At 37.7% G+C, this 27,770-nt stretch overlaps 1 protein-coding gene and 1 long non-coding RNA gene across 6 annotated transcripts in view; one reads left to right on the top strand and one right to left on the bottom strand.

Annotated features, from left to right (window-relative positions):
* The window catches only part of RIC8B (RIC8 guanine nucleotide exchange factor B), a 121,561-nt gene that overhangs the window by 10,212 nt on the left and 83,579 nt on the right, over window positions 1-27,770 (bottom strand). The window contains exons 8-11 of one of the 5 annotated variants that reach the window (XR_002648314.3): window positions 24,412-24,556; window positions 7,494-7,613; window positions 4,463-4,546; window positions 152-290 (exon numbers count right to left, since the gene is read on the bottom strand). Coding sequence is in view for 2 of the 5 variants with exons in the window: in XM_022600033.3 (XP_022455741.1) it covers window positions 7,494-7,613; window positions 24,412-24,556 (265 nt within the window). In the remaining 3 variants the exon portion in view is untranslated. Of the gene's footprint in view, window positions 1-151; window positions 4,547-7,493; window positions 7,614-24,411; window positions 24,557-27,770 lie in introns of all 5 variants that reach the window. The other 4 variants (XR_004024464.2, XR_002648315.3, XM_022600033.3 and 1 more) reach the window with 4 other exon arrangements.
* On the top strand, window positions 774-26,024 carry LOC111187925 (uncharacterized). Its single transcript, XR_002648317.3, has 3 exons — window positions 774-1,641; window positions 6,637-9,549; window positions 10,807-26,024. It is a non-coding gene; the product is annotated as an uncharacterized LOC111187925 (long non-coding RNA).

Raw genomic sequence — 27,770 nt, 5'->3', positions numbered from 1 at the left:
ATACTCTTGCCCACAGCACATGTTTTTGTGCAATACAAACAAAGCATTCAATTCAAGTGTACTTGTTGAAAAACAGGACATAATTAAGCAGTTGGTAAAATGCATTCTTGTTTCCCACTTGCAGATCTCCCAAGAGTCCCTTCGAATTTACCTATACGAGTTTCAGCTTCCCGCTTGCCACTTAGCTTGATAACGACTCAAAAATCATTCCCTTGTTTTCAAGGGCTCTTCTTTCTTGTCTGCTCTGTGTACTACAGGGCAGTATTGACACATGGAATTAATGACAGGGTCTGTAATGAAACAACAGTCATGCAAACACCAGTCTGCTCTTTTGATAAAACAGCATGTTAGAGACCTATTCACCTCCCTCTAATTGAGTACTGCATAATAGTTCCGATCCTTTTATGTAACATATTTTGTTCTATGATTAGAAAAGAAGAAAAAGGGGGAGCCTATGAAGCATTGCTTCCTTCAATCACCCCGATTAATTCTCTGATTTTAATGAGGGTGGCTGCTATTTAGGCAGGTCCTGTTACCTACTTGTTTTGTTGACTTCTGTACAATGTATAACAAAACCCATGATGGGATAATTGGGAACCATTTCTTTGGCACAGGGATTCCTGTTCTTAATGTAAGGTTGGCTTGGAAAAAAAAGAACCCTGGCATTTAAAATTAGCCATTTCATATTTAATTCCCTTTCACATTTGAAAGATAGGATGAAAATTAGTATATAAATAAAGCATTTTAATTAACAGAGCTTTTCCAAAAGTGCCTGCAGTAATGGAGCCTGTGAGAGCCCGGAGAAAGAAGCTCTGTAATCTTTGCTATAATTCCAAGTCTGAGAGTGCATCTTATTTCAAGATTTCAGCATCAATGGAACAGTCCATATCCACTGAAGTACAATGGATTTCCCAATAACTTGTGATATTCTTAAGTGTTTTTAACGCTTTTTTCCTCACAGAAATTAAAACAACCTTTGGCACTGGTTAACATGTTCAGTTAAATACTATGAAAGAGTGTCCTTTGCTGGTCCTTCATCTTTCAGTTAATCTTTCATCTAATGGCTTCCTAGTGCTGACTGGTTGGTTTTACTGTTCTTTCACTAAGCCACTAACCCAGTAGGCAGGAGAGGTGTGGTGACTTTTCTATACCAAATTTGAGGTCTTCAAGCTGCATTTTTCAAAAACATTTCTGAGATCCTTCCCTCAGCCTCACCATTATGCTTTGGGATTGGGTACAGTTGGGAAGGTAAAATACGTAACATAAAAATATCATTCCCAAGACAAATGGATATGGCATGTTATCTACACCATGTCCTTCCACTTTGGGAGCTGCCTAAACAGGCAACAGTCCTGTAAATAAGGAAGTCTTTCTAAAGTTAATTTTCTTAATATGATCACACTGAATGTAAGAATTTGTTAGAATACCTATAATCATTCTATTTTCAAAATAGTTAAAAGAAAGACTTTATTAACATAGAATCATAGCAGTTTTACTGGTTTCCTTCATATGAAGTTGTTTCTGTTTGTCTTCTGTTTTTGATATAAGCTACATAGGACCTGACTTGATATTTGAGAAAAGCTCAACTATGGAATGAAAAAGCAGGAATGAATGGCCTCCAAATCTTAATTTTTTTGTCAGGTAAATATGCTTACTCTTTGTCTTCGTAAATATGCTTACTCTTTGTCTTCGTGCTTTGCATCTATTTAAAATTTAAAGTGTATTATTAAAAATAATCAGACTGACAAATCTGAGAGCTGTTTGTTGGTAATTTTTCAAAATAACATAAGATCTGGAATATGAAGACTAAGAACCAAATCCTGACTATGTCATTAACCAGATGCCTGATTTTGGTTCTGTCACTTCATCATTGGTCCCATTTACTCCTCAATAAAATATCTCTTGCCCTATCTAATTCACAGGGCTGTTTTAACAGTCAGTGGAAGTACTTTTTAAACTTTAAAGCACTATATAAATATTAGTCTTTCATTATTCTCATTTCTGTTAGAAGATCACATGCAAAGCTTCTAAAAATTTGCTATCCACCTCACATTGAAGAGCATGGTTAAGAAAATATAGAGAAAGAGGTTAGGGATAGTGCTAGAAAAATAAAACTCAGTTTTGTCCTTAACTGAAGGTGATCTTTATTTCTTGGTAATTTCTCTACAGAACCTTTCTTTCCTGTTGTCCAGAATTAGCAAAATAAATATTAATAAGAGGTCAGCATGCCAGCTGACACTGTTGAATAAAGCAGTAGAAATGGAAGTTCGTACATGCTCTTCTCAATGAGAAAGTCTTAAAAGTTAAAGGAGGAGGGTTACTCAGAGCAAACAGTCAATGGAGATTATTCTTATTTGATGTTTCTCTAATAAACAGAAGTCATTTCACCTAGTGCTTAAACCAAGAGCTCCAAGTAGGCATTCCTACTACAGAGTTAAAGGACAATGACTACTGATAGGCAATACAAAGTTTGCATGACGTCCTACTAAGAGATGTCTAGCCAGTTTCTCCAATTAATTCTCCCCTACCACTTTAAGGGTATATTAGTTTAACTGGATCCAAGTTCCCTTAATTAAGCTTCTAAGCAACACTGCAGTGTATTTTAATGATGTAGAACAGTGCTATCTAATACAATGTAAGCCATATATGTAATCTTAAATGTTCTAGTAGCCACATAGAAAAAATAGGTAAAATTAATTTTAAAATAATGTTTAATCCAATATATCAAAAATTATTTCAATATAAAATCCATATTAAACAACTGAGATATTTATTTTACATTCTCTTTTTGTACTGAGTCTTTGAAAGTCTGAGTATTTAACACTTACAGGACATCCCAATTCAGACTAGCCATAGTTATATATGGGTAGTGGTTACCATATTGGACAGTGCAGATCTAAAGGATTTTCTGATGTAAACAATTAAGATCTTGACACTTTCGTACCTAAATAGATCTCACAATGCTATAAAGACTGGATCATATTTCTGAAATGTACCTAAAAAGCATTTCCTTGATTAACTCATCATAAAGGTGGGAGTAATCACAGTTATTTTTGTAAGTAGAGTAAAGTAATTTAGTTACAAGAAAAAAATTATGTAGTTATTACTTTTCACTCATAAATTACCTGTCCCAGCTTCCATAAGTTTAAAAATAACCTTTGGTTTAAAGGGGAACTATTACTATATTTGATACTTGCATTTATTAAGAAAGCCATGTCCACCATGTCCCAAATACTACACAAAGGCTGGCAAAATATATATATTGGATAAAGAGGAGATAAGAAAAGGAAGAAATGGAAAACAATTATTTATATAAATGTAAATTTTAGAAGATTTTGATAGAATATATAAGCAATAAAGGCAATGCACCTTGTTAAACAGTGATGGGGTTAGGGTAGAGTAGAAGGTTAATCAGTCCTGGTTCCAATTAAGAAACTAAAGGGGATTAGAAAAGTCAAAACAAAACTGAAACTTGAGATATCACTCCCCTTGGTTAGCTTAGGCTTAAGCCAGTCAATCCTCTCTCCCCTTTTGTGGAGGAGGCCACGTCACTACATGAGGCTCGTGTGCTGTAGCTGAGGTGAATGCAGTTGTCTTAGCCACACTGGACTTGCTTAACCACATACAATCCCCGTTCTAATCTCCCGCTTAAATTGCAGGGGCTTATTTTTTTTCCAATTCAGAAAAGGAAAGAGGAGGTGGAGAGGCAGGCAACTTTCATCCCCTTTTCCACCTCTGTTCTCACATTAAAAAAAAATGTCAAAGGAAGCTTTCTATAATCTTATGCCTCAGGCCTTAATGCTTATGTCTGATAAATATTACAATTATCATTCTATATTAAAGAAGTTAGGTACCCCAATATTTAAATTAGCCAGTCGTGGGCCAAAGTACCTTATAGAATTCCTTTCCAGACCTGAATTTTATGACATCTGGCCAAGAAATGGAACTGACAAAAGTATACTTTCAAGTCTTTAAACCATGTAGGCTATTTTATTGAGCAAAAAATTAACCTTCGATTTGGGGATCTGCTTTATACATTATTTCATCATCACACACTGGGGAAACCACAGGGTACAAGGCACTGTACTAGCTAGACATGATGGGATTTATGGGGTTCAAATTATTCTCAAACTCTTAAGACCTCTAGGTCCATTGCCAATCCCCTTACCTACATCTGTCACAAATACAATCCTTACTAAAAAAAAAAAATCACTTGGAATATACTGTCAGTTGGTGGTCAATGGGAAGAAAATGTTTGAGCGCTGATCTCTCCAGTATCCTTAAAAATCTAGCTGAGATAAAGCTGCTAAGGTGGTGAGCAACTTGAGGCAGTGGCTATGTCCAGCATGGAGGCAAAATGGAAATGTAATTTTAATTTTTGCATTGGTGGTTTTACAGTTTTGGTGGTAAATAACATCTGTACCCTACACCAGGCTCAGTAACAGTACTTGGCATGACCAACCTTAGTCATCACTTTGGTAAGTGCTTTGGCACGGGCCACTGTTGCTAACCACCATCCTGGTGCAGGTCGTTCACATCTGCTCTCCTATGGATGGAAAAAAGGAAGTGTCTAGCGTCCATTCATTGGCCACATCACCTCCAATCCTATCCTTTACTCTCACGCCTTTCAAATCAGGCCCAGGAGAAAATGATTTCACTTTTGGAAAGAAAGTTAATCAGACAAAGCTACAGTACACTCTTGGCACAGCAAGACGTGGTGGGATGCGGAACACCCTCGGAGTGACAGTTGAAGGAACTAACCAATAGCACACTGCTGAAGAGGGTGATTAGGAAATGTTCTGGCAAACACTGACTCTGACAGACAGACACAGTAGCACAGTGGACAGAGCAAAGGTCTTGAGTTCTGGAAAATGAAGTTCTTAGCCTTACTTTAGCTAGAAAGACAATGTATGTGAAAGTGTTTTGTAAACTGTGAAAGGAAATGGATTTTCACCAGTCATTAGCTTGGAAGTGTTTGGGGCAATTCTTTGGGCCTTGCTTTTCCCCAATGATAAATCTGATAACATATTACTCAAATAATGATAAAATAACCTGAGCTCTTTGGAAGAAAGATGCAGTAGGTGAATAAAAAAGATTTATCTTATTAACAAGAGTAAGTTTCCCTCTACCTAGAATGAATGGTCATTTCTCCATTTGTCAATTCAATACCTCTTAAACTTCAAGGATCAGCACAAATGCTACCTTCCCTGTGAAAGTCCCTGATTTATCCCAACAGAATGAACTGCTCCTTTTCCTGGGTGCTCACAGTTCAACACAGACCTTATTTTGTCATTACTTCCTTCTAGAATACTCTGTATTCTAGAACAGATTACAGCCATATCCCACAGTAATAAGAAGTAATCATTTCCAAAGATACAGACTCCCACATTCACCTCTGAATCTCCCTCATCTTCCTAGCACAGTGCCTTGCACAGAGCAGCTGCTTAATAAATGTTCCCTGCATTTACTGAATTTAGTCTACTTTGGCTTTACGGCATCTTTTTAACCTCAAAAAACCAAACCAAAAACAACAGTGAAAAGAGAGAAGAAACTTAAGACAAACACATAAGACACATAAAGAATGGCTTCATTCTTTGCATTCCTGCTTTGGAATGCCCACTGCTAATCTCCATACAGTTTTGTCACTGATTGTTATTAGTGAGAGCAAATGTTAGAAAGCACATAAAGGCAGACAATGTAAAAATCCCACCACAAGTCATGAAAAAAGTCTGTGATTTAGGACTATTCTCAAAGTTGCCTTAGCTTCAACTTTAATGGCAAAATTCATACCATCAAAGCCAACACAAGACATATTTGCTCTGCTTTATACATGTGAAAATCAGTATCACCTTCAGATTGAGCTGGGCATCTGCTGGGTGTTTACTCATCTAGGGCAAATGGGCCAGTTGGATAGCATCTGTGTTATCTTTTAAGAACTCATATTATTGAAATGAAATTTATGAAAAATGAAATTTATTCAACCTAACTAGTTCACTGTCTTCACACTAATATGCTCTACTCAGGTCCTTGTTAACATTTCCCCTCCAGCTTCTACCAGATGGGCTCTGTTTGTTCTCATCCCAACTGCTGTACTTACAGCACTGTTTCATTAGCTACCTCAGATCCTTTTGGAAGTACAAACCTTTTATATATTCATTCAGAACCTTTTACTCTGCCTCCTATAGGTTTGTCCTATCAGCATCTTCTCTTTTATTGTAAATTCATTCAGGGAAGGAACATGTATATTCTATCCAAAGGTAGGGAGAATGTCATATGCAAACAGATAACAATGTCTTTTGAAGACTGTGAGCATAGTGAGCTGTAAATTCTAACCTTCTTGGGAAAATGATGGAAATTTAAAAGGACTAACTGGAAGTCAACTAAATTCTAGTCATATTAGCTTTGTAGATGATGAAGCTACTTACTTCTATGTAACTTCCACCACATCACCAGCATCATGTGAAAACTCAGACTCTGCAAAGGGTCTAAATACCCTAACTTGTCACACTCCCCATGTCAGCCTCCTCTTATTTTTGAACACTTCTACTCTAAGCCTCCTGCTGTGCTCTTAGCCTCTGCTTGTTTCTTTATTACACCTTCCCTTTAATGGTTGGCTTTCTGGCTTTCCCATTCTAGTTGCTACTCCTCTTGATTGAGGGATACTAGCCTTTGCATAGCTGTTGTGAAAGAGGAGATGACCAGAAGAAATTCACCTTCCGGTGGCAGCTGCCACCAACACACAGAAGCACTCACTCAAGATGGCTTAAAGGAGACAGTGACTCAATGTACGACTAGAAAATTGAGCAATTCAGGCAAGTATGAAAGGAATTAATACTTTCTAATAACTCCTCCAAGATGACTAGTTGCTTATTAGTATATATTTAATTATTTTCAAAACTGGCTATCTGGGGAGGGGAAGGAGGTGTGAAGCAAGAAGGGAAGGGGAGATTGTTTTTAGAATCCCTAATTAATACAAGTGCCTGCTTTCAGAAAAATCCTTCATTTGAGCTATTCCTTTTCACTTTTTTCTATTGGGTGCGTGACATTTTAGAATTCTTGGTTTTATCAGCAATCCAAAAAGAAAGAACTGCAAACTTGCACATCAAAAATGGGAAAAAAAAAAAAAAAGCATTATGATTTGGAACAAAAACCAAAACAGACTAAAACAAAAAATACAAGCAGCAGCAAAATCATTGAACCTAATTCACAGCATCTTTTTGAAGACAGGGAGGTTAGTTGGTTAAATATCACAATGACCTAGTAGTTACTATCCTAACTTTGAGAGTTTAAATGTTTAAGAATGCACATCCATAAGCGGCACATGTAGAAGAACCATGGTAGCCAAGAGAGATCTGAACTACTGCTGCCTGGGCCATCCTGTTCCAATCAACATGGATTTCCAGAGTTGCTGTTCTATGGTAACTCTCAGTGAGAGAGACAAAGAAATAGAACATTTTTAGAAACCAAGCAAAAAATGGATGGGAATACAATACCTGGAAAGTTTATCAAGCATGTTGACAAGTTTCATGGCTTCATATTCTTTTTGTTCTTCTGTCATTTCATCTATGGGGTTTGGCATTGGTTCCTCTAAATGACCAGTGATAAGATTAATGCTACAAAAAGAAAAAAAAGTTATGCTGTATGTTTTCAAATTATGCTCTTTCTATACTTTTCTGGTCCAAGTTGTAAGTTATAATAAGAAAGAGTATAATAGCCAAAAAATTGGCAATAGCAATTTTATGATATAGAACTGCTATAGGAATTTTTTTTGACTTTTCCTGCTAATTTGCTTTGGGAAATGGGTGATAGCGAACTTGCCAACTTTTTTTTAAAGGCACGGCTGCTTTTTAAAAATATGAAATTTGATTGGTGCCGTTAGGATAAATATCCTTGGATGCACAGCTTCTTCATTAATTATATAAGGGACAAATGATTTCAGAGAAGGAGAAATCTATTTTGTGATACAGCATAAAACAAATATGTCAAAAAATTGGAAAAATGATGACAGAGAGGCTGGAATCTGAAAATGAAAGCATGCCCATTTATAATCTCAGGAAATTAGTCCATTAGTGAGACCACAGAAGGCAATGAGTGTTTAAATAATAAAAGATAAAGCAAAAGAACAATCTTAATTAGATTTGATCTGACCTAGATTAAAAAAAGGAATGAAATCTAGCCTACCAAAAGACAGGTATACCATCTAGCTTTCTGGAAATAGATTTAATAAAGTACTTAAGATGAATACGTTCCATAAACTTTGTATGAAGTTCTAATACCAAACAAAACTATCCTCTTAATTAAAAGCCACATTATTATTATTTTTTTTGACGAGGTGAAATAAAAGATAATTCTTTCAACGGCTGCCAAATATTTATAGCTTAAACATCTTTCTGGAGAAGCAGACAAGAGGTTACAGCATTTTGTACCAGCCAAGTACACACAGTATGTTTTTAATGATCAAATGAAATATCCCTGCAAATGGCAAATCGCTGATAAGTTACTTTCTAGGGTCTACAAACACAAATGGTTTCAGGCGCCAGGCCTTAAGGATATGCAAATGAGTGAATTGGTCAAGTATAAATAACATGGAGTATTGAGGACTAGGGTAAAATGGAGAACAGTGCTAGTCTAAACAGGGAAAAAAAAATCATGCGGGCCAAAACCAAGACACCACGATTAATTACATCATCTGGTGGCTAGTTTGCCAGCCCTGCTTTAGACTTTTACTTGGGCAAGTTAACTTTCTTTACAGAGCAGGGCTTTTCTCACTTGGAGCAAGGGCTAGGTACATCTGTTACAAAAAAAATATTTATTTTCTACATTCCTCAGAGGCTGCCTGACATACAGATTCTTACAGAAGGACTCAATGCTCACCATCCTTAAACACCAGATCTAAAACATCTGTTTTGCCATTCTTTCATAAGACCTATGTCTAGAGCCATGGTTAAAAAACTTTTTCCTTCAAGCAGTGGAACCCCTCACCCTTTTTATTTTAACAAATGAAATCTACATAGAAAGCTGATTTATGAAATAGATGAAACTGGAACTGCTCAGGCAGAAGAGGGGATAGGGACAGCCAAGGAGAGTGCAGGCCTAGAATCCCTTCTATTTGTCCGCACTCACTTGCTTCCTCTTAAGGCAGCCCCTAAGGCACTTTCAGGAACTCTGGGGAAACAGTCTGAAAACCCATAGGCTTCTCAGTGATTCTTAGCCTTGGCTATACATTGGAATCACTTGAGAAACTTGAAAGACAGGCCTCACCTGAAACCAACTAAATCTGTTTTGGTTTTTTCTCCAGGTGATTGTGATGCACATTGAGGTTAAGAACCACTGGGATAGAGTGCCTACTTGAGACATGCATTGTGTGCGACTAGTCTCTCTCCCTTTTTTCAGGTGCTCATAAAAGAAAAGAAAAAGGCGTCTAGTTGGTGGCCATTAACAAAAATGCCAAACGGGGTCATCACCAAAAGTCAAGAACAAAGAGGACCCAGACGAGGCTTCTGAGAACTATGGAGTTTTTAAGAAGTATCCAAATGCCACAGTGAAAATGTAATTCCACCACCCATACTATTATTTGCTTAGGTGTATAACGACGGGACATATTTTCACTGGTTTCTCTTCTGCTGCCTGCTAAATTAGAAAAAAACATATAGTCTTATAAATAAGTAAGTAAAGGTACTTATTATAGGCACATACCACTTACCAAGCAGACAAAGGCAGTAAGGCCTTAGAAGAAAGTATAAGGGAAGGTAGATGTATTAACTATTTAGACCATGCTCATCTGTCTCTTGAGAGAAGGCTTCTCTCCTCAAGCTCAATGGAAGGGTGACTTAAATCAGATCCACACACTGTTTTAGAAATATAATGAAATTAGCACAACCCATCATGTGCCTCAGGGAAAAAATCTGTCAGGAGGACACACTGGTCATATTGTGGATACCACAGCAAACAAAGTCAGGACATGCATTCCTGGATCAGGGCACATTTGATTCTTTTCTTGGTTCTTTTAAGGGCTTAGTGGAAATGATGTCTGTTTTCCATAAGCTGACCTCAAGTCCGCTGCTGCTAAAATGATTTAATGTCTTGCTGTGAAATTAGCTACTAAAGTCACAAAATCCTTTGCTCACTGAGCATGAAAGCAGCAGCCAGAAATTCACTCTTACAGAGTAAGAACTTACCATCCTTTACCCTTGTAGTAAAACATTCCAACCCCCCAAAATCACTCCAGGGATTGAGGTTTCATCTTTTTTCCTTGAAAAAACACCCCCTACCCCTACCCCCATCCCAGTACTCAGAAGAACATAAACAAAGCCACAGCAAACACAAGTTGCTGAACCATGCTACTCTCCTATGGGAAAAATGCCAGTGTTCTGGGGGCAGGAGGCAGACTTGGACACTGTCTCCCCTCCAGCTCCCCACTTCAAACCAATCTCATGTAGCTTCTACTCAGAGGAAGAGAAAACAAATAGTCACCACCGCAGCAACAGAGTGAGGTTTCATAAAAAACTACTTTTGAAAAAAAAAAAAGACTATTTTTGGTTGAACAAACACTTGCCACCTTTATAACCTTGAACAGTATAGTCTGAGATTTAACTTTCCAGGTTTCAGGATCTTAACACTGAAATTCTGGGATTGGTTTTTTGTTCCAAGACTCTGAGTCCTAAGATACTTTAAGTATACTAACTGTTAACTGTGGTGGATATTTTATTGGATAATTTTATATTTATCATAATTTTTCCCACCCTGTCTCTGCTCCCCTCCCCCATCTTCTCAGCACTCCAATCCTGTTTTATGTCTTCCAATTAGGTGACAAGAAGTATCCAAACTCTTATGTGTGATATGTCACCAAGACTTTTGTATTATATAAGGCCATTATATGACAGCAGCTGGAGACAAAAGGATTAAGACCTGCTCTTCAAAATGTTGCTACATTTGGCCAACATCAACAGTACTACGCTGGTTCACTGAAGAGAAAAAGCTATTAAATGTTCCCTGAGCTACATGAAAGTTAACATCTATCTCTAAAAAATGTGGATTAAATTTTGCTCAAAGCACCCTGGTTAATGAAGAGGCTATAAAGTCAAGTCCCTACAGAGGCTAAGGCAGATAAGATGAACGAAAAAGATACATTATCAGGGGATTGGTTCAAGATGGTCGAGTAGAAGGATGTGCGCTCACTCCCTCTTGTGAGAGCATGGGAATCACAACTAACTGCTGAACAATCATCAACAGGAAGCCACTGGAACTCACCAGAAAAGATACCCCACATGCAAAGACAAAGGAGAAGCCACAATGAGACAGTAGGAGGGATGCAATCACAATAAAATCAAATCCCATAACGGCTGGGTGGGTGACTCACAAACTGAAGAACACTTAATACCAGAGAAGTCCACCCACTGGAGTGAAGGTTCTGAGCCCCATGTCAGGCTTCCCAGCCTGGGGGTCTGGCAACAGGAGGAGGAATTCCTAGAGAATCAGACTCTGAAGGCTAGTGGGATTTGATTGCAGGACTTCAACATGACTGGGGGAAACAGAGACTCCACTCTTGGAGGACACACACAAAGTAGTGTGCGCATTGGGACCCAGGAGAAGGAGCAGTGACCCCATAGAAGACTGAACCAGACCTACCTGCTAGTGTTGGAGGGTCTCCTGCAGAGGCGGGGGTGGCTGTGTCTCATTGTGAGGACAAGGACACTGGCAGCAGAAGTTCAGGGAAGTACTCCTTGGCGTGAGCCCTCCCACAGTCCGCCATTAGCCCCACCAGAGAGCCCAGCTAGACTCCAGTGTTGGGTCATGTCAGGCCAAACAACCAACAGGGAGGGAACCCAGCCCCACCCATCAGCAGTCAAGTGGATTAAAGTTTTGCTGAGCTCTGCCCACCAGATCAACATCCAGCTCTACCCACTACCAGTCCCTCCCATCAGGAAACCTGCACAAGCTTCTTAGAATAGCCTCATCCACCAGAGGGCAGACAGCAGAAGCAAGAAGAACTACAGTCCTGCAGCCTGTGGAACAAAAACCACATTCACAGAAAGACCAGATAAAAACGCAGAGGGCTAAGTACCAGATGAAGGAACAAGATAAAACCCCAGAAAAACAACTAAATGAAGTGGAGATAGGCAACCTTCCAGAAAAATAATTCAGAATAATGAGAGTGAAGATGATCCAGGACATCGAAAAAACAATGGAGGCAAAGATCGAGAAGATACAAGAAATGTTTAACAAAGATCTAGAAGAATTAAAGAACAAACAAACAGAGATGAACAATACAGTAACTGAAATGAAAACTACACTAGAAGGAATCAATGGCACAATAACTAAGGCGGAAGAACGGATAAGTGACCTGGAAGAAAGAATGGTGGAATCCACTGTTGCAGAACAGAATAAAGAAAAAAGAATGAAAAGAAATGAAGACAGCCTAAGAGACCTCTGGGACAACATTAAACGTAACAACATTTGCATTATAAGGGTCCCAGAAGGAGAAAAGACAGAGAAAGGACCCGAGAAAATATTTGAACAGATTATAGTCGAAAACTTCCCTAACATGGGAAAGGAAATAGCCACCCAAGTCCAGGAAGCCCAGAGAGTCCCAGGCAGAATAAACCCAAGGAGAAACACACCAAGACACATAGTAATCAAATTGGCAAAAATTAAAGACAAAGAAAAATTCCTGAAAGCAGCAAGGGAAAAACGACAAATAACGTACAAGGGAACTCCCATAAGGTTAACAGCTGATTTCTCAGCAGAAACTCTACAAGCCAGAAGGGAGTGGCATGACACATTTAAAGTGATGAAAGGGAAGAAATTACACCAAAGATTACTCTACCCAGCAAGGATCTCATTCAGATTTGATGGTGAAGTCAAAAGATTTTCACACAAGCAAAAGCTAAGAGAATTCAGCACCACCAAACCAGCTCTACAACAAACGCTAAAGGAACTTCTCTAAGTGGGAAACACAAGAGAAGAAAAGGACCTACAAAAACAAACCCAAAACAATTAAGAAAATGGTAAAGGAACATACGTATTGATAATTACCTTAAACGTGAATGAATTAAATGCTCCAACCAAAAGACACAGGCTTGCTGAATGGATACAAAAACAAGACCCATATATATGCTGTCTATAAGAGACCCACTTCAGACCTAGGGACACATACAGACTGAAAGTGAGGGGATGGAAAAAGATATTCCATGCAAATGGAAATCAAAAAGAAAGCTGGAGTAGCGATACTCATGTCAGATAAAATAGACTTTAAAATAAAGAATGTTACAAGAGACAAGAAAAAGGACACTACATAATGATCAAAGGATCAATCCAAGAACAAGATATAACAATTATAAATATATATGCACCCAACATAGGAGCACCTCAATACATAAGGCAACTGCTAACAGCTATAAAAGAGGAAATCGACAGTAACACAATAATAGTGGGGTACTTTGACACCTCACTAACACCAATGGACAGATCATCCAAACAGAAAATTAATAAGGAAACACAAGCTTTAAATGACACAACAGACCAGATAGATTTAATTGATATTTATAGGACATTCCATTCAAAAACAGCAGATTACACTTTCTTCTCAAGTGTGCACGGAACATTCTCCAGGATAGATCACATCTTGCTGCACAAATCAAGCCTCAGTAAACTTAAGAAAATTGAAATCATATCAAGCATCTTCTCTGACCACAACACTATGAGATTAGACATCAATTACAGGGGAAAAAACGTAAAAAACACAAACACATGGAGGCTAAACGATACGTTACTAAATAACCAAGAGATCACTGAAGAAATCAAAGAGGAAATCAGAAAATACCTAGAGACAAATGACAATGAAAACACAACGATCCAAAACCTATGGGATGCCGCAAAAGCAGTTCTAAGAGGGAAGTTTATACCAATACAATCCTACCTCAAGAAACAACAAACATCTCAAATAAACAATCTAACCTTACACATAAAAGAACTAGAGAAAAAAGAAAAAACAAAACCCAAAGTTAGTAGAAGGAAAGCAATCATAAAGATCAGAGCAGAAATAAATGAAACAAAGAAAACAATAGCAAAGATCCATACAACTAAAAGCTGGTTCTTTGAGAAGATAAACAAAATTGATAAACCATTAGCCAGACTCATCAAGAAAAAGAGGGAGAGGACTCAAATCAATATAATTAGAGTGCTTCCCTGGTGGCGCAGTGGTTGAGAGTCTGCCTGCCGATGCAGGGGACACGGGTTCGTGCCCTGGTCTGGGAAGATCCCACATGCCGTGGAGCGGCTGGGCCCGTGAGCCATGGCCGCTGAGCCTGCGCATCCAGAGCCTGTGCTCTGCAACGGGAGAGGCCACAACAGTGAGAGGCCCGCGTACCGCAAAAAACAAAAGCAAAACAAACAAATATATATATGTATAATTAGAAGTGAAAAAGAAGAAGTTACAACAGACACCGCGGAAATACAAATCATCCTAAGAGACTATTACAAACAACTCTATGCCAGTAAAGTAGACAACCTGGAAGAAATGGACAAATTCTTAGAAAGGTATAACCTTCTAAGACTGAACCAGAAAGAAATAGGAAATATGAACAGACCAAGCACAAGTAATGAAATTGAAACTGTGATTAAAAATCTTCCAGCAAACAAAAGTCCAGGAACAGATGGCTTCACAGGTGAATTCTATCAAACAGAGAACAGCTAACACCTATCCTTCTCAAACTCTTCCAAACAACTGCAGAGGAAGGAATACTCCCAAACTCATTCTATGAGGCCACCATCATCACCCTAATACCGAAACCAGACAAAGATACTACAAAAAAAGAAAATTACAGACCAATATCACTGATGAATATAGATGCAGAAATCCTCAACAAAATACTAGCAAACAGAATGCAACAGCACATTAAAAGGACCATACACCATGATCAAGTGGGATTTATCCTAGGGATGCAAGGATTCTTCAATATACGCAAAACAATCAATGTGATATACCACATTAACAAACTGAAGAATAAAAACCATATGATCATCTCAATAGATGCAGACAAAGCTTCTGACAAAATTCAACACCCATTTATGATAAAAACTCTCCAGAAACTGGGCACAGATGGAACCTACTTCAACATAATAAAGGCCATATATGACAAACCCACAGCAAACATCATTCTCAATGGTGAAAACCTGAAAGCACTTCCTCTAAGATCAGGAACAAGACAAGGATGTCCACTCTCACCACTATTATTCAACATAGTTTTGGAAGTCCTAGCCATGGCAATCAGAGTAGAAAAAGAAATAAAAGGAATACAAATTGGAAAAGAAGAAGTAAAAAACTGTCACTGTTTGCAGATGACATGATACTATACATGGAGAATCCTAAAGATGCCAGCAGAAAACTACTAGAGTTAATCAATGAATTTGGTAAAGTAGCACGATACAAATTAATAACACAGAAATCTCTTGCATTCCTATGCACTAGTGATGAAAAATCTGAAAGGGAAATTAAGAAAACACTCCCATTTACCACTGCAACAAAAAGAATAAAATACCTAGGAATAAACCCACCTAGGGAGACAAAAGCCCTTTATGCAGAAAAGTATAAGACACTGATGAAAGAAATTAAAGATGACAGAAACAGATGAAGAGATATACCATGTTCTTGGTTTGGAAGAATCAATATTGTGAAAATGACTATACTACCCAAAGCAATCTACAGATTCAGTGCAATCCCTATCAAATTACCAATAGCATTTTTTATAGAACTAGAACAAAAAATCTTAAAATTTGTATGGAGACACAAAAGACACCGAGTAGCCAAAGCAGTCTTGAGGGAAAAAAACAGAGCTGGAGGAATCAGTCTCCCTGACTTCAGACAATACTACAAAGCTACAGTAATCAGATGATATGGTACTGGCACAAAAACAGAGATATAGATCAATGGAACCTTTCTCCATTGTGTATCCTTGCCTCCTTTGTCATAGATTAGTTGACCACAGGTGCATGGGTTTATCTCTGGGCTTTCTATCCTATTCCATTGATCTATCTTTCTGTTTTTGTGCCAGTACCATACTGTCTTGATTACTGTAGCTTTGTAGTATAGTCTGAAGTCAGGAAGCCTGATTCCTCCAGCTCCGTGTTTTGTTCTCAAGATTGCTTTGGCTATTCGGGGTCTTTTGTGTTTCCATACAAATTGTGAAATTTTTTGTTCTAGTTCTGTGAAAAATGCCAGTGGTAGTTTGATAGGGATTGCATTGAATCTGTAGATTGCTTTGAGTAGTAGAATCATTTTCACAATGTTGATTCTTCCAATCCAAGAACACGGTATATCTCTCCATCTATTTGTATCATCTTTAATTTCTTTCATCAGTGGTGTATCTAATTTCTTTCATGATGGTGTATCACATTGATTGATTTGCGTATATTGAAGAAATCTTGCATTCCTGTGGTCAACTAATGTATGAAAAAGGAGGCAAGGATATACAATGGAGAAAAGACAGTCTCTTCAATAAGTGGTGCTGGGAAAACTGGACAGCTACGTGTAAAAGAATGAAATTAGAACATTCCTTAACACCATACACAAAAATAAACTCAAAATGGATTAGGGACCTAAATGTAAGACTGGACACTGTAAAACTCTTAGAGGAAAACAGAGGAAGAACACTCTTTGACATAAATCACAGCAAGATCTTCTTTGATCCACCTCCTAGAGTAATGGAAATAAAAACAAACAAATGGGACCTAATGAAACTTAAAAGCTTTTGCAAAGCAAAGGAAACCATAAGACAAAAAGACAACCCTCAGAATGGGAGGAAATATTTGCAGACAAATCAATGGACAAAGGATTAATCTCCAAAATATATAAACAGCTCATGCAGCTCAATATCAAAAAAACAACCCAATCCAAAAATAGGCGGAAGACCTAAATAGACATTTCTCCAGAGAAGACATACAGATGGCCAAGAAGCACATGAAAAGCTGCTCAACGTCACTAATTATTAGAGAAATGCAAATGAAAACTACAATGAGGTATCACCTCACACCAGTCAGAATGGGAATCATCAGACAATCTACAAATGACAAATGCTGGACAGGGTGTGGAGAAAAGGGAACCCTCTTGCACTGTTGGGGGGAATGTAAATTGACACAGCCACTATGGAGAACAGTATGGAGGTTCCTTAAGAAAATAAAAATAGAACTACTATACAGCCCAGCAATCCCACTACTGGGCCTATATCTGAGAAAACCGTAAATCAAAAAGACACCTGCACCCCAATGTTCACTATTTACAATAGCCAGGTCAGGGAAGCAATCTAAATGCCCATTGACAGATAAATGGATAAAGAAGATGTGGATAAAGAATATTTATACAATGGAATATGACTCAGCCATAAAAGGGAATGAAATTGGGTCATTTGTAGAGATGTGGATGAATCTAGAGACTGTCATACAGAGTGAAGTAAGTCAGAAAGAGAAAAACAAATATCGTATATTAACGCATATATGTGGAACCTAGAAAAATGGTACAGATGAACTGGTTTGCAGGGAAGAAACTGAGACACAGATGTAGAGAACAAACGTATGGACACCAAGGCGGGAAAGTGGCGGGTGGTGGTGGTGGTGTGATGAATTGGGAGATTGGGATTGACATATATACACTAATAATGTATAAGATGGATAACTAATAAGAACCTGCTGTATAAAAAAATAAAATTCAAAAAGGAAAAAAGATACATTATCAAATCAAAGGAGCTTATGCCTGGTATGATAGGGGTCACAGTCACTCAACTCCATCAGTCAGTTACCATGTGAGAATGCAGGCTTAATGTTATCAGAACTTCCACTTTTTCAAAAGAAGTTAGAAATTCAGATTTTCATCTGAAATATCTGAATTCTAAATTATTTTAAGAAGCCCTATGTAAAACAAAAATTAAAAACATAAAACCAAATAACCAACACAACATCAGGCAAGTGAAGCAAAACCTACTTGTGGGCTAAATGTAGCCTATGGACTGACAATTTGTAACCTCTAGGAAAGGGATCAGGGTTTTTAGGAAAAGGCATTTGTGTGCCAGATCATGGAAGAAGGGGGCAGGTGGGGTGGGAAAGGAGACGTTATATGCACATGAAATTAGAAATGTCTTTCCAGGAAAAACTCTCCATAATATCTGCCACTCCACAAAAACAAAAGAGCAGAGTGGAAATTTACCATATCCTGTTTTCTTGAATTCCATTCCCTGGCCCCACTCCCCAACTAGACGTTAAGTTTGATGAGGGTGGGGACCTCAACTGTCTTGGTATCCTAATGTTGAGAAGGGGCTGACCAACTTAAATTTATTCAACAACTCAAAAAAATTTATTCAACAAAAATTTACTGAGCGCCTACAGTATGTGAGGCACTATTTTGGGGCCCTCTCAATGAATAAAAAAATTTCTCTCATGGAGTTTATCTTCTAGTGGGGAAAAAAGACTAAATGAATAAGTAAATTATATGGTATGTTAGAAGGTAATAAGTGCTATGAAGGAAAAAGAGGAAGTGCAAGGTGGAGGGGTAAAGGTAGGAGTGTGGCAATTTTTAATATGGGAACAGGACAGACTTTACTAGGAAGATGATAATTGAGTAAAGACATGAAGGAGGTGAGGGAATAAGACATGCAGCTATCTGGAGAATAGGCATTCCAGGCAGAAGGAGCAGTCAGTGATGCAGAGCCTCAGGCAAGAGTGTGTCTGGAGCGTGACAAACAGTGAAGAGCCCAGTGTGGTGACAGTACAGTGAGAAAGGGTGCGTGTACATCACTACAGGGACTTTTGGTGTTTAGCCATTGTAGAGTTTTTGAGCAGTGATGTCTGACTTACATTCTATAAGGATCGCGTTGGCTACCGAGTTGAGAACAGACTGAAGAGTGACAAGGATAGAAGCAACAAGACCAGTTAGGAAGCTATTTAAAATGATCCTGGAGGGAGAGGAAAGTTTAGCTTGGACTGGAGTAGGTAGCAGTGATGGCAGTAAGGGGTGATTAGATTCTGAATGTATTATGAAGGCAGAGCCAGAATTACCTAACAGATTTTTGTGAACTAGAATGAACTGAATAGAACTTTTAGCTTTCAGGGATATCAGGGTTTATAAAAAACATATTTTCTCATTTTCTATTTTGGTTATATCAAAGAAAGATAATAGATGCTCTAAGAACAGGGAAATTATGGGAGAGGCAAATCATCTCTCCCTTTGATTGGCTTTGAAGAATATGGTAGCAGTTAAAACACAAGCTTTGACTTCACACCTGTTAGGATGGCTATTAGATTAAAAAAAAAAAGCCAGAAAAATAATAAGTATTGGAGAGGATGCAGAAAAACTGGAACCTTTGTGCATTGCTGGTGGGAATGTAAAATGGTATGGCAGTTCCTCAAAAAATTAAACATAGAACTACCACATGATCCAGCAATTCCACTTCTGGCTATATACCCAAAAGAAGTTAAAGCAGGGACTCTTGAAGCAGGGACAGATATTTGTACACTCGTGTTCATAGCAGCATTATTCACAACAGCCAAAAGGTGGAAACAACCCAGGTGTCCACTGATGGAAGAATGGATAAACAAAATGCGGTAAATACATTAAATAGAATGTTATTCAGCCTAAAAAAGGAAGGAAATTTTGACACATGCTACAATATGGATGAGTCTTAAAGACATTCCAAGTGAACTCAGTCATAGAAGGACAAGTATATGATTTCTCTTATATGAGGATCTTAGATTCCACTTATATGAGGTTCCTAGTCACATTCATAGAGAAAGAAAGTAGAATGGTAGTTACCAGGGGTTGTGGGGAGAGGGAATGGATACAGAGTTTCAGTTGGGGAGGATGAAAAGTTCTGGAGATGGATGGTGGTGATGGTTGCACATTAATGTATATAATGCCACAGATATGTATGCTTAAAATGGTACATTTTATGTATATTTTACCCCCAAAATAAGAAGGCAAAGTGAAAAGCACAGTAAAACCTGCTTTGTCTACCTCAAAAACAACAACAAAAATCTCAAAAAACACCAGCTCTGGAGTTAGGCCACCTGACCACTCATGAACTGTGTCCCCTAGACAAGTTCTGGAAACCACTGAGCTTTAGTTTCCTCATCTGTAAGATGGGGATAACCCTAGCCCAAAGGTTTGCTGTAAAGATTAAATGAGATAACCCTAGCCCAAAGGGTTGATGTAAAGATTAAACGAGATAATATCAGGAAAGTTCTTAGAACAGTACCTGACACATATTAGATAATAAACACCAGCTACTATTAGCATAAGTGAGCTACTTGGTAAGTAAGCCAGCCAGAAGGCCTTGGATCCAGTGAGTTAGTCTATTAAGTTAAATCGTCACTATGGAGCTGCATGTGCTAAAGAAGCCACGCAACACTAGGTGTTTCGTGGAGTTTGCTATGGTTAAATTCAGATACAAGGTATTCTGAAGAGACATCAGTTAATAATGGTGACTGAGGTGAAAATGTCTCAAGTAATTTGAGAATTACCATATAAATATAAAACTGATTCCACATTAAAAGAGTAGGGTAAATTATGAAACAACATCTTAATCCAAGTTTTTGCATTCTATTAGCAATGTAAAGAAATAGGGTAATGTGTAATTCTTTCACTTATTTATCAACTATTAAGTATCATGTATCATCCATATAAATAGACATACTGAATACATATAGATACACCAAGTTGCACCTAGGCAGTTAAAAAAGCTCCAAAATACCTTTTTAAATTATAGTGCTTTATAATGTTTCCTACCTTGGGCTGTTGGATTAAGAGTGATATCCTTGACATAAAGGATATAGGAAACTATGGTTGTGAATCTGTAGGAAATGAAACCTGAAGCAAAGCTCAGTATTGTAGGTTCAGGTAACACACCTTTTGCTGGCCATTTACCCAAATTAAAATACAAAAGAAAAATTAGAGAACTCAATTTTGAAAGTGCAAAACTGGTGTGATTGCAAACATCACAAAGGTTGGTTAACCAGTATACATGGCAGAAGTGGCAAAATTTTATTTTTGATTCCGGTCTTTAGAGATCTGAATTTAGATTTTGTTTCATGACTGCCTACAGTAAATAAATTTCAGTTCCTAGAAAGGCTAGTTACATCCTATTATACATAAGTATACCATCACAGTCTAAACTAGGCAAAAAGAAAAACCTTCAAGTCCTGTTTCTGGTTCATCTACTTCAAGAAATATTAAAAACAAAGCTATCTCTTCATTTGTATAGCCCCAACATATGGACACAATTATAATGGGACTTGACTTAAAGCAGCATAACAAAATTTTGACAAAAGAAAATAAAGTCTTTTGTGCTGAAGAAACTGTACAGCTGCTGCCACAGCTACTGCTGAGAGATACATGGTCAAGAAGGAAACACCCCTGAGTTGCTTAGTAGATAATTTTAATCTGCTGGGTGTGATTACGAACTAGTGTGGGGTATTAAGAATACAATGGGACATCCTAGAGTTCTGCCCACCTTGGCCATTCCGTCCTTCCACCCCGCCATACAGTGGCCCTTTAAATAAACCTTTTTGGACCCATAGGCTCCTATATACCACACCTAGCCTGAAAGCAACTGGTCTAAAATGAGCCAAATGTCATTACGTACACATTTTTCAACTGATGTTTGGAATGATGTACAAACCACGGTAATCAGTTATGTTATACCACCTATTCAGTCAAGGGGCCTCCATGCTCAGAGGCATAAAAGAAATGGGTATAAAGCCAGAATTTAGAAATTTGGTTTCTTTTTGATACAGGACCAAAGCTTATCTGAAAACTTTCTACAAACATGGCTAGACATACACCAAAAACCTGTGTGGCACATGTACTTGATTCTATGAGTATTTTGTCTAAGTGTGTTAATTGCAGAAAGCCATTTCCAGTCCGTTAAATACATTTATTTTGACACAAAAAGGACTGTTGTGATATTAACTGTCTCTCATAGCCTGAATGTAAGCTCCATACAATTCTTAGTTTCAGATTCCACTAAAGGATTACAGGTTACCTTGGTGCATTAATCGGAATCCACTTACATTTTTGACAATGGGACAAGGGTCAACTGGATGACGGGTAATTTCTCTGCTTTTGCCAATGCTAGCACTGTTTGTGAATAAGTGCATCATAAGAGAAGCAGACTGTGATCCTGAGAACACTGACTGGTGAAGAGTAATCAGGGGGTAGGGGACTAAGTCATCATTTCAAATGCTGACTTTATAAACTTGACTAGATTGGTAAGAAGTTTCCTTTCCTTGAGCTTGTGCATCACTGCCCAGAACACAAAGGATTGTCTTGCTTGCAAAGTACTTTTTCACCACCCCTTCCATGGGGACCATTTTAATAAGTATTTTAAATTAACAAATGAAACATCCCACTACACTGTTGCACCTGAAAGAGGGAAGATGTAAGAAAAAAGCAGATGCAAATGTATCTGTAGAGGGAAGATGTGATGCTATGTGAGAAAAACATATTTATACTTACAATGAGCAATGTTTAAGAAACACAACAAGATCTCACAATGGTGACTATTCCGGCCACACTAACGCACCATTCCTATTAATGATATAGGCCAGGTCCAAAGGCTGAAGAAGATTCCAACCAGGGATGTAATAAGCCTAAGTACAGAATCTTTCTGACAGAAAGCCAAAACAGTAATAATATCAAACATCATGGTCCTTGATTTAAACAAACAGTGCTTTCCTGAAATCTAGTATCACTTCCATAATGTAATGTATTTCTATTTCCCGTACTATTGGGAGAGACCCAGTGTGTTCTTGTATTTTTTCTGAGGTTTTTCTTATTATAGTAGCATTCTTGTGTTTGCCAGATATATGACCAATACCATTTTAGAAGTCATTTACCAAATAAAATCAACAACACACATTGAGATGCAATGATATCAACCACTCATGAGTACTCAAGAGTTTTCTATGTTAGTTGACTGTATCCACATACCCTGGGACACAATGAATGCCTAATGTAATTTCTACCTTCATTTAAAAATATGAGACTCCTTAAATGCTATATTTTAATGTCTCAAATGGAGAGGCAGAAAATATTAAACTGATATGGAAATATAGTTTATGGGATGGAAAAATCAAGAGCTAGCAATAATAATTTAGAATGATGACTTCTATAATTATGGAAAGATTAATGTATTATTTTTCTATCTTAGCTTCAAATACCTGATAGAGGTGCCCAACTTATAACATCTACATGGTGGCAGTCTGGAGAACTTACTGCTTAGAGCCACTGCTAGCTTTTTTCCCCCCAAAGTCTTTTTCTTCTAGGACACACTCCTAGATCCTGTTGAGGCTGATAGCCCTGGGGATGCCACAAGTAACACCACCTACTCAGACCTGATTTGCCAAGAATACAGGCCATATAAGTCCTGTCTGATTAGGGAATGATCTTTTCTTTTACCTTCTGACAACCTATTATTTTCATTTCAACAAAGCACAAGCTATACTTTTAAAAAAAGGGTCTAATGTTGCAGATAATGATTTTTCTATCCCTGATCAACTACTACATTATCCACATCACACTCTAGAAGACTGTGGCTAGAAAACAGCATATGTCAATACCATCATCAATAGGGAAGGGCACACCCTTTTAACATTCAGTAATGAAAACCAGAAAACTGAGCTCAAATAACTCCTAATAAGTGGAAACTAAGAAATTTACCTGGGATTGGAGTTGAGAGGGGGATGAAAAGGAAGGGGAGTAGAAAAGTAGAGGTGGTTTGTTTCGGGATAAGAGATGATTAGTGTCTTTGACTTGCAAGCACTGACTCAGGGAAAACTTGATAGAGTCTCTGGTTTGCCTATCCAAGTGTACTAATGCCTCTGTTAAAAGATGATTCCATAAGTGTTTGATTAAAATTTACCATAGAGCCAGTTTTCTTTCCTTTTGCTAGTAATGTGCCCTGTTGCTTTACTTTATTGACTCATAAGGGCTTTTACACAAGAGGAAATATCAGAATGTATGGAACCTACATTTAGATTTCTGAGAAAGACTGAAGTATCAAATAACCAACTTAAATACTTGGTCTTGGTTATACCTTATAAAATCTCAACTTATGGAAAGGAGAGCACAAAATAAGCAACAATATCCTTTAAATATATGTTGGTAGACATCTAAAAACACTACCTCTCTTAATACTTAGGAGAGGGTAATGAGCACATGCAGCAGAACATTTCTTGCAATATTATCCTTCCTCAATCACTTGAAGTCACCCTCTAAGGCACTAGCTACGAAACTGCCTCTAAAACTATTAAACAGAAAGCTTCCAAATCCACAAAAGAGAAATACTTGGAAAATGAAAGCCAAAGGAAGTGAAAGGCAAATAATCAATTCAAAGGCAGACATAGGTGAAAAGAAACATGATACTATACTTTGGTTTTGCATTTTTGTATTCTTCAGTGTCTGTGTCCTCGTCCTCTGAGTACCAATTATCTCCTCTTCCTCCAGCCAAGAGGCCCCTGGCCGCCAACAGTCCTGCAGCATTCCCATAGCCAGTGTATTTCAGCAGGCTATCCACTGCAAAAACAGAACAGGTTTTTAGACAGGAATCCTTGATCCTCACTATCATCACCAACTACTCACCAACACAGGGAGGCTAGAGATATATGCCATGGTAGTAAATCTTAAAATTGAGGGGTTTCCGAAGTGTGGTAGTAGTGATCCTACATGCTCTGAGGACCAAAAACCTTTTTTCAGAGGTATCAGAAATTCAAATGAAGCTGTTTTGAATATAGTTTGTGGCAGGAGTGGGGCTTCTGTGACCGCCAGGCCATTGGTAAGGGTGGTGTTTTAAGTTTTTGATCACAAATTTGATTTCTTTATTCAGTTTCAGAAAAATGATGATTAGAAAGTTAATGAAAGCCAGACTGACATTTTACCAATATAGCACATAATGTAAATCTTTCTTATTCCTTTTATAGGAATTAGAGGGAAAGAGAATAAGAAATAAGAAAACCTAAGGATATTAGCAAATAGGATAGGCTAAGTTACTCCTTTTTCAAAGAAGTCAGCAACAATATGTAAGCACATTATACCCACTGAAAGGCAGGCCAGGAATTGCTGGACCTTAATAATGGCTCTATCACTTACTAGCAGGCTCTTTACTCCAGTTTTCAGATACAGACAATTAGAATAATATCTGCCTCACTGGTTAATACACGCAAGGTGCTTAGGAAAGTAGCTGGTACAAACTAAATGTGTTTTTTCCCCTAGTAATATGTAAAACGATTATTTTATTTTTTAAAGATTTATTTATTTATTTATGTTTGGCTGCGTGGGTCTTAGTTGCGGCACGCGGGATCTTCGTTGAGGCCTGTGGGATCTTTTGTTGCGGCGCGCGGGCTTCTCTCTAGTTGTGGCATGTGGGTTTTCTCTTCTCTAGTTGTGGCGCACAGGCTCCATGGTGCGTCAGCTCTGTAGTTGTGGCACACGGGTTCCAGAGCGTGTGGGCTCTGTAGTTTTGCGGCACGCAGGCTCTAGTTGAGGCACGTGAGCTCAGTAGTTGTGACACATGGGCTTAGTTGCCCTGCAGCATGTGGGATCTTGGTTCCTTGACCAGGGATCGAACCAGCGTCCCCTGCATTGTAAGACAGATTCTTTACCACTGGACCACCAGGGAAGTCCTTTAGGGATCATTTTAGATGATCATTTTAGACTTATCTTAACAACAAGAAAAAAAAAGCCCAGTGAAGCACTTGGTGCAGGTCCTGTGTAAGTATTAACTTGTCATCAGTTCATCAATGTAAGGGGAACCCTGAATTGTAGGAATTTTTTTGATTTCTAAGTACCTTTAAGGAAAATACTAAGGAATATTTAGCAGCTTTATTTAGAAACTCTTTTCTTCAGGTACAGTTTCAAGGTGAACACTATTCAATCAAAACATAAAAAATGGCAAAATTTACTTAAGGCTTTCAATAAAATGTCATTCTAAAGACAACTGTAGGAAACAAAACATAACACTATATATTTTATTCACATATAAAGCGTTAGTAAAATCTACATCTGAAATACTACTGTAATTCATATAACTTACCTCAAAAAAGAAAAAATAAAGCTGGAGAAGATTCAGAAGAGGGCAATTAAAATGACTTTGGGGACCTGAAAGGGGCAGTGGATAAGGAACTAAGTGGTTAAGGAAAGGGGATATATATAATGAGTATGAAACCATGAAGGGCATGGATAGGATGTAGGATGAACAGTCCAGGATAGAGTTGTTCATTAAATTTTCAAATACTTGAACAAAAGGGTACCTCCTCCCTTGACACTGAAAATAGGTAATTTGGGGGCAAATAAAAGGAAGTCCTGCTTTCAAAGGACACAGCAAACTAGTGAAATTTGTGCAAAAGGAAATACAGATTAATAATACAAGTAGACTAAATAAAGTTTTACACTAGTCACTTTTAACTGTTTTCTACACTAAAATCTACTGGTAACCATGGTCTCTTTGGTAATAATTCTCAATGGGTGCTGGGTAGAGTCATATTAGAATTTAATGAGGGATCATGGTGGTGTAATCTGAAAACTCTGTATAAATCTGATATGCTCCCTCTTGCCTCCACAAGATGGAGTGATTTTACATAAATTAATGGATTCTTGATGGGTTATTAGGGGAAGTGAATATCCAGTATATACAGATATTCTTAATATTCATGACCTTAACCACATGGTCAGATACAAAGTCACTGAGGCTGAAGGATCATATATCTGAACCCACATGACAATAATACTCTCACTAAGTTTTTGGATAAGGTTTATTTTTTTAACAAATATGATGTTTAGCACTTCCAGAAAAGAAATATTCACTGAAAATGTGAAAGTCTAAACTGAGATGATATAAATAAATGGTTTAAATAAATATACTTTAAAAATAACAGTAAGAAGACACAAAATGTAAATAACCACGTACAGTGGCCAGACATTAAAACAGCTTAAGAAGACAGTTTATGAAAGGCCAAAATAGGTTAAAAAGAAGTCAACAGAACACTAAATAACCTGCTTTCTTATGCAGAAAATCCTCCTGGAAGCTAGTCAATAGTAAAAATCTCTAGCACTTTTATGAAAATAGTGCTTACTGCTCATTCACTGGAACAAACATTCTGTGTCAACTCTGTGACAGCTTGGGTTACAAAGACTGTTTCAGACATACCTTGCTTTCAGTATAGTAGACAAGGCTATAGCCAATAGTTTAAAAATCAAATGAACATTTGCTAATGAGATAAAATACTTAAAAATGGGGGTTGGGGAAGAGGAGACGAATGGACTACAAAATCCACACAGTGAGAGGCATTTTCTTTGTGAAGTTCTGATTTATATTATTTGGTGGAGTGTTTTTAGTTACTTTTTAGTCTATTTTCATATATACTGTATAACATCCTGTTTGATATTGTGAAGGTAGTAAGAGGAAAATGGACTGAATTTGTATGTTAAGATGAGTTGCTAAGGCAAACAAAAGATCTTCTGAGTGGTCCTTAAAAAAAAAGAAACACAAATATATTTGTTCTTTGTCACAGTACTCATCCATGCAATTAGATGAAACTGCCGCAGAAATGAACAAAACAGCATTCAGTCAGAAAGTTGCAAGAAATATTTCACCATTATTTTATCAAGATGCTAGAAGGCACTATGAACAGAGGAAAGCAACCACAGCAGCACACTGCAAAGTCAGAACTGCGCCGGTAGTAATGGCATTATTGCTTATGTAGACGTGGGTTTTATCATACTCTACCATGAA

The sequence above is a fragment of the Delphinapterus leucas genome, chromosome 11, assembly GCF_059928025.1.
Source record: "Delphinapterus leucas isolate spDelLeu-1000000601 "Yukka" chromosome 11, BTC_Dleu_Yukka2, whole genome shotgun sequence".
Lineage (NCBI taxonomy): Eukaryota > Metazoa > Chordata > Mammalia > Artiodactyla > Monodontidae > Delphinapterus > Delphinapterus leucas.
This window is presented reverse-complemented; position numbering and strand designations above follow the sequence as displayed.